This window comes from Hyla sarda, chromosome 5, assembly GCF_029499605.1.
Source record: "Hyla sarda isolate aHylSar1 chromosome 5, aHylSar1.hap1, whole genome shotgun sequence".
Taxonomy (NCBI): domain Eukaryota; kingdom Metazoa; phylum Chordata; class Amphibia; order Anura; family Hylidae; genus Hyla; species Hyla sarda.
The window spans coordinates 6,892,054-6,902,193 of NC_079193.1; the positions used below are offsets into that span (position 1 = coordinate 6,892,054).

At 51.5% G+C, this 10,140-nt stretch overlaps 1 protein-coding gene across 2 annotated transcripts; it reads right to left on the reverse strand.

The window, feature by feature from the left end:
• Positions 1-1,334: 1,334 nt before the first annotated feature.
• On the reverse strand, positions 1,335-9,738 carry LOC130272841 (zinc finger protein Xfin-like). Of its 2 annotated transcripts, none has more exons than XM_056518792.1 (4): positions 8,479-9,738; positions 5,512-5,638; positions 5,209-5,295; positions 1,335-5,133 (listed from the first exon to the last, which is right to left on the reverse strand). In XM_056518792.1, exons 1-4 carry the CDS (start codon positions 8,500-8,502, stop codon positions 1,421-1,423), a joined length of 3,951 nt encoding a protein of 1,316 aa, XP_056374767.1. In that variant the 5' UTR covers positions 8,503-9,738; the 3' UTR covers positions 1,335-1,420. The 2 variants fall into 2 exon arrangements, with proteins under 2 accessions (XP_056374767.1, XP_056374768.1); XM_056518793.1 differs by having other exon boundaries at positions 8,435-9,738.
• Positions 9,739-10,140: the final 402 nt, after the last annotated feature.

The window sequence follows — 10,140 nt, forward strand, 5'->3', positions numbered from 1 at the left end:
GGGGTCCCAGCAGGGTTTTAGTACAGCAGACTATAGCACGGGACCTGCGGGGTGAGGGAATGGGCCGCAGAACCTAAAGCCTATAGTTAATGCCTCCACCCCGGATTCCAGGGATCGCAAGAATGCTGTGGACCGACCTGGAAAAAGAACATCAAGGGAGGACAGGGACGGAAAAGAATGCAAACACTAAGAGGGTGGGGGGCTCAGGTGGGGGGCTCAGGTGGGTGCACCTCTCCTCGGTGAGACCCCTTGGGGGTACAGGACTAAGAAAAGACATCCAGTGTCTCCTCCCCACCACCTGGACGGCTGACTGCTAGGGGCACTAGTGAGGCGTCACCTCCTGAGGGGTAACAGCGGCTGGGCGGTTCTCCTGTCGGCCATTAGTGATGAAGGGTGAGCAATGTAATGTCTAACACCGAGCTTTTCTGTAGAGTGGACATAGAGGCCCAAACTTTAAAGGGGTACTCCACCCCTAGACATCTTATCCCCTATAGGGGATAAGATGTCTATGTGCAGCACCGGGTGTTCGTTTAGAACGCTGGGTGCGGGGGTCGTGACATCACACCACACCCCCTCAATGCAACTCTATGGGAGGGCTGTCAAGCCCCCTCCCCTAGACTTGCAATGAAGGGGCGTGACGTCACCACCCCCGCCGCCCACACCCAGTGTTCGGAACAAAATGTTCCGAACACCAGGGGAGTGGAGTACCCCTTTAAGGAATCATCAGCTGCCATTCACCTCCTAAACTACTCACATTGTCAGAAAGCAGAGAGCTGGATGCCTCGTCGCTCCCCCTCCCCTGCTTGATTGACAGACAGCAGGAAGCCGAGCTCTGTTTCCAAGTCTCACCCCTGTGTACAATTGTATGCACAGCGCAGGAACGAGATCTGGAAACAAGGGTCTGCTTCCAGTCAACTGTCAATCAAGCAGAGAGGGGAGGGGGAGCGAGGAGGCGTCCCAGCCCTCAGCACATCAGGGGGATCAGCATCGCCTCTGCACCAGAGAAGAAAAGCATTTTCCTGTTATGGAAGAGCAGACAGATATAGGAGAAGTACCAGGGAGGGTTCTGTATCAACCTGATATATTCCACATCCCCAATTATATCAGCAAAACTACAACCCCCCAGCATGCCCGGACAGCCTGTCCGGGCGTGCTGGGAGTTGTAGTTTTGCAACAGCTGGAGGCACCCTAGTTGGGAAACACTGCTCTATCCTGTATAATGTTTTGTAGTAGTGGAGTACCCCCTTAACTCCAGCCACCATCTATCCCGATACGTGCTGATCTTACGACGCTTAGATTTTAGCGTAGAATTTTTTTTTTTTTTACTTTCAAAATTTAAATCAACCTTTATTTTATAGGCGGAATCTACAACATTTACAGCTTAGGTTTATTATTCACATGTCAGTCACCGAGTCTGGGGTCACATGACCACTTCGGACGCCCTCATCACTGATCTAGAAGCTTCTCTTTGGAAGGGATCAGGAGAAGGCTGCTCCTCCCAGGTGGGGTAAAAGAGATCGGGGTCCTGGTAGGATGTTTCTCCGGCGCACATCCGCTGGTGTCTGAACGAGGCGGCGCGGGAGCTGAACTTCTTGTCACACGAGGAGCACGGATAGGGCTTCTCTCCTGTGTGAATTCTCATATGCTTTACCAGGTCGGACTTTTGCACGAATCCCCGCTGGCACTCCTGGCACTGGTAGGGCCTCTCCCCGGTGTGAGTCCTCATATGTTTCACCGTCGCCGATCGGTCGATGAAGCACTTGTCACAGAGGTCGCACTTGTACGGTTTCTCTCCTGTGTGGATTCTTACGTGTTTCACCAGGTCTGAGTTCTGAATAAAAGATTTTGCACACGTGGGACAGGCGTAGGGTTTCTCACCGGTGTGTCGCCTCATGTGTTTCACCAGGGCTGATCTTTGACTGACTTGTTTGCCACAAACATTGCAGGTATGGGTCTGTTCTGCGTGAGTTCTCCGGTGGGATAAGAACACGGTGCGGTGGCTGAAGGTCTTCCCGCACTCTGGACAGGAGTAGGACGGCGTCTTCGTCATCTTTCTCCTGTGTTTAAGCAAAGTGGAGAAACTTTTAGAACCTCCTGATGGCCGAATGACCCGGAGATGATCTTCTTGTTTAATGACGTGGAACTTTGGTATCAAACTCCCAGGGTTGTCCTCCGATTCCCCCCAATAGGTGATTTGGTGCTCTGGTTCTACCGAACCCTGGGACACGTTGTTGTCCTCTTCTGTGGGTTGGAGGGTTCTGCGGTGCGTTCTCTGGTGTTTAGACAAAGCTGACTGTTCAACAAAGTCCCTGCCACATTCCTGGCAGCGGTACGGCCTCTCTCCGGTGTGTGTACGGTAATGCTTCACCAGATCGGATTTTTGGATGAAGCTACGGATGCACAGGTTACACTTGTATGGCCGCTCTCCCGTGTGGATACGTAAATGTTTCACGAGCACCGACTTGTGGGAGAAGCTGTTTCCGCAGACACCACAAGAATAGATCCTTCCACTTTTGTGATTTTTTTCCTCGTTCACATGGTTGAGGTCATCTGAGGTGATGACTACTGCACATTCCTGAACAGCGTCAGCCAGGCTCGGTTTCTCCTCATTGTGCCTCCTTATGTGTTTCAGGAGGTTGGAGCTCTGGCTGAAGCTTTTTCCGCACTGTTTGCAAGAGTAGGGCTGCAGTCTACTGTGGATCCGGCGGTGCTTGATCAGGGACGAGCCCTCGGTGAAGGACTTGGCACATTCTGGGCACTGGTATGGCTTCTCACCCGTGTGAATCCTCTGATGCTTTACCAGATCTGAGTTCTGGATAAAACTCTTCCCGCAGTGCTCACAGCTGTAGGGCTTCTCTCCCGTGTGGGTCCTCATGTGTTTATTCAGTGCAGATTTCTGGACGAAGCCTCGGTCACACACGTCACATCTGAACGGACGCTCCCCCGTGTGGGTTCTTTGGTGTTTCACCAGATCCGAATTCTGAATGAAGCCTTTTCCACACTGTGTGCAATGAAATGGCCGTTCTCCTGTATGGGTTCGCATATGTTTCACTAAGTCAGAGGTCTGGATGAAGCTCCGGGGACACACACTGCAGGGGTAGCATTTTTCCATATGGTGCTTTCTCAGGTGCTTCCTAAAAGCGGGCCGGCTAAGGAACACACTGGTGCATTCTCCGCATCGATATGGGGACCCCTCCTCCACTGTCTCACTCTTCAGATCCTCCGGGTCTACAATGACGATCTCGTTAAAAGCGGTGGCGGTCGGTGGTTCGTCTACAATGTGAACCAAACCATGTTTGATCAGGTCGGAGCTTTGTGTGAAGGTCTTGTCACAGTGCTGACACTTATAGGGTCTCTTTCCTGTGTGAGTTCTCCGATGTTTCACCAGAGAAGACCCTTCGGTGAAGCTCTTGTTACATTCGGTGCAGTGATAGGGTTTCTCTCCGGTGTGGATTCTTTGGTGTTTGACTAAGTCTGAGTTCTGGATGAAGCTTTTCCCGCACTGAGCACAGGCGTACGGCCTCTCTCCCGTGTGACTCCTCATGTGCTTGGTCAGGGCCGACCTCTGGATGAACGCTTTCTCACACACACCACATTTGTGTGGCTTCTCTCCCGTGTGAATTCGGCCGTGCTTCATTAGAGCCGATTTCTCGGCGAAGGTCTTGTTACAATCCTGACAGGTGTACGGCCGCTCTCCTGTGTGGGTCCTACAATGTTTGAGGAGGTCAGACTTCTGGCTGAAGCTCTTGGGGCACAGGGCGCAGTGGTTGGGCTTCTCTCTGTGGTGGGTCCTGACATGTTTCATCAGATCTGACTTCACAGTAAAGTCCTTGTCGCACTCGGTGCATCGGAGGAGACTGTGTCCATTGTGTGACTGGTTGTGTTTCTGGAGGTCCCCACCTTCTTCTGGAGGGCCGGTAGATGAACCCTGCTGCCCCCGGTGGACTACTTGATGCTTCACCAGATCTGACTTCTGTATAAACATCTGTTCACACTGAGGGCAGCTGTAGGGACGTTCTCCAGAGTGGATTCTTTGGTGCAGTATGAGATAAGACTTTTGAGTAAAGCTCCTCCCGCAGGCTGTGCACCTGTAGGGTTTCTCCCCCGTGTGCGTCCTCAGGTGTTTGGCTAAGGCAGATCTTTCGGCAAATGTTTTCTGACAGTGGGCGCAGGGGTACGGCCTCTCCCCGGTGTGCGTCCGGTGATGTTTGACCAAGTCGGACTTCTGGATGAAGCCTTTATTGCACAGTGTGCAGCGGTGCGGCCGGTCCCCAGAGTGAGTCCTCAGGTGCTTGGCCAGGTCGGACTTCTGGATGAAGCTCTTGTCGCACTGGGCGCACTTATGGGGCCTCTCGCTGGAGTGCATCATTTGATGTCTGACGAACGAGGTCCACTGCCTGCACGTCTTCCCGCACTCCGCACATTTGTACACCGTCTCGGCCGCTCCACTCCCTGCACCACGGGTTTTGCCCGCTGACCCCGCCGGCGTCTCCGCCTGTTTCTTTTGGCTCTGAGGACGATCCGTAACGTGCGTTCTCTTGTGTTTTATCAGGGCAGAACTTTCTGCGAAGCTCTTGTGGCAGGTGGAGCACTGATACGGCCTCTCCCCCGTGTGGATGCGCAGGTGTTTTACCAAGTCCGAATTCTGGATAAAACCCTTCGAGCAGACCAAGCAGGAATAAGGCCTCTCCCCGGTGTGACTTCTTCGGTGCTTTGTTAAAGAAGACCTCTGGCTGAAGGTCTTGGGACAGTCAGAGCACTTATAGGGTTTCTCCCCAGAATGTGTCTTCTGGTGTTTACGGAGAGCGGAACGCGCGGCAAAGCTCTTATTACACTGGGGGCAGCGCAGCGTTCTCTGCTCCTGTCGGGCCCTTAGGCGTCTGGTGACATCTTGGTGATGTTCTTCGCATAATTCCCGGTGTTCCTCCACGGCCTCGTAGCAGCTGAAGCCTTTACCGCAGCGGCTGCAGATGTGAGTCTTCTCCTCAGATGTTTCTGTACGGTCAGGTAACCGGATCTGGTGCTCCGGTTCTACTTCTATGAGGTGGACGGGATCGGGGCAATCCTCCTGTAGATCTTCACCGATCCTCTGAACCTGGCGGGTTTCTCCATCTTCTATCTTCAGGGTCTCCACTACACAATAGAAATAAGAGGAGTCACCAAATGTCAATCACACAATGTGATCCCCTGAGGTAAGTCCTGTCTTACCTTGGATCTCATCTCCAGGAGAAGCTACAGACAAAGGTTCCTCATCTTCAATTTTTAACACAATCTCTGGACCTTGTTCCTCATAATCTGTAAATGAAACAAGATGGCATCTGAGACAAGGACGGTGAAGGTTCTAGAGCAGTGTTTCCTAACCGGGGTGCCTCCAGCTGTTGCAAAACTACAACTCCCAGCAGGCTCGGGAAACACAGTTCTAGAGGGTCATCTAGATTGTTACCCTACTGCCCCCCCCCCACCACCACCACCACAAACCCCCATATGTCACCCGAATCAGAGCGCCTTTACCTAAGGAGAAGGCCGACTCATCGTTCTCTGCCATGGCCGACTTATAGAGATCCCTCTGGGACGGGCTCAGGCGCCTCCACTCGCTCCAAGGGAAACAGACGGCGACATCACCAAATGTGGGCGAAGCCTGGAGAGAAGGGCGGGGCATAAATCATAAGTTTATAACAGGTCGGCAAAGTGACCATCACCAGGAGGTGGCGCCCATGACCACAGCAGACAGTGTAAGGACTCTATGTACTACAGCCTGAGGACTAGTCATATGGGGGGATCTGTAGATGACACTGTTATGGGGAATCTGTTGATGACACTTATGGGGGGATCTGTAGATGACACTGTTATGGGGGATCTGTAGATGAGACACTGTTATGGGGGGGATCTGTAGATGACACTTATGGGGGATCTGTAGATGACACTGTTATGGGGGATCTGTAGATGACACACTGTTATGGGGGATCTGTAGATGACACAGTTATGGGGGGGCGCGATCTGTAGATGACACTGTTATGGAGGATCTGTAGATGAGACACTGTTATGGGGGGGATCTGTAGATGACACTTATGGGGGATCTGTAGATGACACTGTTATGGGGGGATCTGTAGATGACACACTGTTATGGGGGGATCTGTAGATGACACACTGTTATGGGGGGGATCTGTAGATGACACACTGTTATGGGGGGGATCTGTAGATGAGACACTGTTATGGGGGATCTGTAGATGACACACTGTTATGGGGAATCTGTAGATGACACTGTTATGGGGGGATCTGTAGAGGACACTGTTATGGGGGTATCTGTAGAGGACACTTATGGGGGATCTGTAGAGAACACTGTTATGGGGGGATCTGTAGAGGACACACTGTTATGGGGGATCTGTAGAGGACACACTGTTATGGGGATCTGTAGATGACACTGTTATGGGGGATCTGTAGATGACACTGTTATGGGGGATGTGTAGATGACACACTGTTATGGGGGGGGGGTCTGTAGAGGACACACTGTTATGGGGGGATCTGTAGAGGACACACTGTTATGGGGGGATCTGTAGATGAGACACTTATGGGGGATCTATAGCGGACACACTGTTATGGGGATCTGTAGATGACACTGTTATGGGGGATCTGTAGATGACACTGTTATGGGGGATCTATAGAGGACACACTTATGGGGGATCTGTAGATGACACTGTTATGGGGATCTATAGAGGACACACTTATGGGGGATCTGTAGATGACACTGTTATGGGGATCTATAGCGGACACACTGTTATGGGGGATCTGTAGATGACACTGTTATGGGGGATCTGTAGATGACACTGTTATGGGGGGATCAGTAGAAGGCACACTGTTATGGGGGATCTATAGCGGACACACTGTTATGGGGATCTGTAGATGACACTGTTATGGGGGATCTGTAGATGACACTGTTATGGGGGATCTATAGCGGACACACTGTTATGGGGATCTGTAGATGACACTGTTATGGGGATCTGTAGATGACACTGTTATGGGGGATCTGTAGATGACACTGTTAAGGGGGGATCAGTAGATGACACTGTTATGGGGGGATCAGTAGATGACACTGTTATGGGGGATCTGTAGATGACACTGTTATGGGGGATGTGTAGATGACACACTGTTATGGGGGGGATCTGTAGATGACACTGTTATGGGGGATCTGTAGATGACACACTGTTATGGGGGATCTGTAGATGACACTGTTATGGGGGATCTGTAGATGACACACTGTTATGGGGGATCTGTAGATGACACACTGTTATGGGGGATCTGTAGATGACACTGTTATGGGGGGATCTATAGCGGACACACTGTTATGGGGATCTGTAGATGACACACTGTTATGGGGGATCTGTAGATGACACTGTTATGGGGGATCTGTAGATGACACACTGTTATGGGGGATCTGTAGATGACACTGTTATGGGGGATCTGTAGATGACACACTGTTATGGGGGGGGATCTGTAGATGACACTGTTATGGGGGATGTGTAGATGACACACTGTTATGGGGGATCTGTAGATGACACTGTTATGGGGGATGTGTAGATGACACACTGTTATGGGGGATCTGTAGATGACACTGTTATGGGGGGGATCTATAGCGGACACACTGTTATGGGGATCTGTAGATGACACACTGTTATGGGGGATCTGTAGATGACACTGTTATGGGGGATCTGTAGATGACACTGTTATGGGGGATCTGTAGATGACACACTGTTATGGGGGATCAGTAGATTACACACTGTTATGGGGGATCTGTAAATGACACTGTTATGGGGGATCTGTAGATGACACACTGTTATGGGGGATCTGTAGATGACACTGTTATGGGGGGATCTATAGCGGACACACTGTTATGGGGATCTGTAGATGACACACTGTTATGGGGGATCTGTAGATGACACTGTTATGGGGGATCTGTAGATGACACTGTTATGGGGGATCTGTAGATGACACACTGTTATGGGGGATCAGTAGATTACACACTGTTATGGGGGATCTGTAAATGACACTGTTATGGGGGATCTGTAAATGACACAGTTATGGGGGATCTGTAGATGACACACTGTTATGGGGGGGGATCAGTAGATGACACACTGTTATGGGGGATCAGTAGATGACACACTGTTATGGGGGATCTGTAGATGACACTGTTATGGGGGATCTGTAAATGACACTGTTATGGGGGATCTGTAGATTACACACTGTTATGGGGGATCTGTAGATGACACTGTTATGGGGGGGGATCAGTAGATGACACTGTTATGGGGGATCAGTAGATGACACTGTTATGGGGGGGGATCAGTAGATGACACTGTTATGGTGGATCTGTAGAAGACATTGCTCTGGGGGGGGGGGGTCTCTCTGGTAGGTCACGTGTGACGCCAGACATACTACATACATGACTCTGGCTCCATTCACACCACAACGTCAGGCGCTCGGTACCTGTGAGGAGTTCCCGGTCGCCATGACGCCTCCGAGGAGGATGAGCCGCGGCGCCGGGCAAAAAAGACAAAGGAAGCGTAAACCGGTAGGGGGAAGCCCATTACCGGAGCACTGAGCGCGGCATGCTGGGAGATGGAGTTCTGGTTGCTCTCAGCCTCGCTTCCGCCCGCACTCCGCACACTACACGACCCACAATGCAGTTCGCCGTAGGCATCCTGCCTCAGGAACGCTGAAGTGTAGTAACTCCCCTTGGTGCCGTGTCATATGAACCGGTCCAGTCCCCCTCCTCATACACAGTGAAGCGTTGGGATGGACTGTACCATCGGAATCTCCTCATATAGGGGGGCAGCTAAGCTACAGACTTTTCCTTACGGGTACTGGATTTTTCTTTGTAATGCAACCTGTGGCTCTTCGGCTGTTGCAAAACTATTATTACAAACAGCTGGAGAGCCACAGGTTGGGGATCACCGCCATAGACTAATTACATTATACAAAAATGAACATAATCAATGTCGCCCGTCCACATCCAATAATCACCGTTACCATAGATATCGTCGGTTATCACATATATAACAATATAAGGGGTTAACTAGGCAATTGCTTAGGGGATGCAGAAGAGCTACAAGAGCGCCCCCCACTGTGGAGGACCCTGCACATCCAGTGTTACATGGACAGCCCATATCATCTATAAAAAACCTTGTAATACCTGATCTCCCCTGTGGGGGCGCTGCAGCGTTCTGTGCCGGGAGCTGCTCCAGTCTCTGAAAACCCTGCGTTTCCCAGACAGAGACGTGAAGTAAGGGTCGGATAGAAGGAGCCAACACTAATGGACAAAGCTGACGGAGGAAGAGGGATGGTCCGGTTCCCCCGCTTCCATTTTGCCAGAATGGGTCATTGAAGGAAAATGTGGAATTTGAGGGAATTGGCGCAATGGAGGAAACCGTCAGCCCGAACGCCCACAAATGTATTGTTCTGGAACATGGTGGTGGCCTTCGAAAGATCAGCCGGACAAAGTGCGTAGACTGATCCGGAGACTTTCCAGCTCGGTCGGTGTTTTGACCGTGAGGTCATCGAAGTATCGTAAAGACACAAATACCTTCAGAATAACGAAAACAGATCGCAGGCGACAGGAGATTCGTGAAGACTCTCGCAGCTGGAGGACGAACAATGGATCCAGTCATGGAAGATAATGAATCCATCTGGACACAACAAACTCTGACACAACCAGGGTGCCTCCAGCCGTTGTGAAACTACAACTCCCAGCATGCACAGACAGCCACAGGTTTGGGCACATTCGTCTAGATAAGTGTTTCCCAACCAGGGTGCCTCCAGCGGTTTCAAAACTACAACTCCCAGCATGCCCGGACAGCCGAAGGCTGTCCGGGCATGCTGGGAGTTGTAGTTTTGAAACCGCTGGAGGCACCCTGGTTGGGAAACACTTCCCTAACAGAACGATGGAGACACTTCCTATCCAACACTGGGCCGTAAGTGTTTGATCGCGGGGGTCCGACCGCTGGGACCCCCCTCGATCTCCCTAACGGGGCGCCGCTATTAGCGCTCCTAGTGAGCACTGAAGGCGCGTAGCGTCGACCTAGAGGTCGATGGTGACGCCCCGTCTCCTCCCCGTCCCAATACAGTTCTATGGGGGAAACGGGGAGGCAG

Excerpts from the sequence above, each read along its gene's own strand:
- LOC130272841 (XM_056518792.1), bottom strand. The coding sequence starts at position 8,502 with ATGGCGACCGGGAACTCCTCACAG. Across the intron at positions 5,639-8,478 it reads CGACCGGGAACTCCTCACAG|GCTTCGCCCACATTTGGTGA; the intron begins GTACCGAGCGCC and ends CCTTCTCTCCAG. Across the intron at positions 5,296-5,511 it reads TGAGTCGGCCTTCTCCTTAG|ATTATGAGGAACAAGGTCCA; the intron begins GTAAAGGCGCTC and ends TTTCATTTACAG.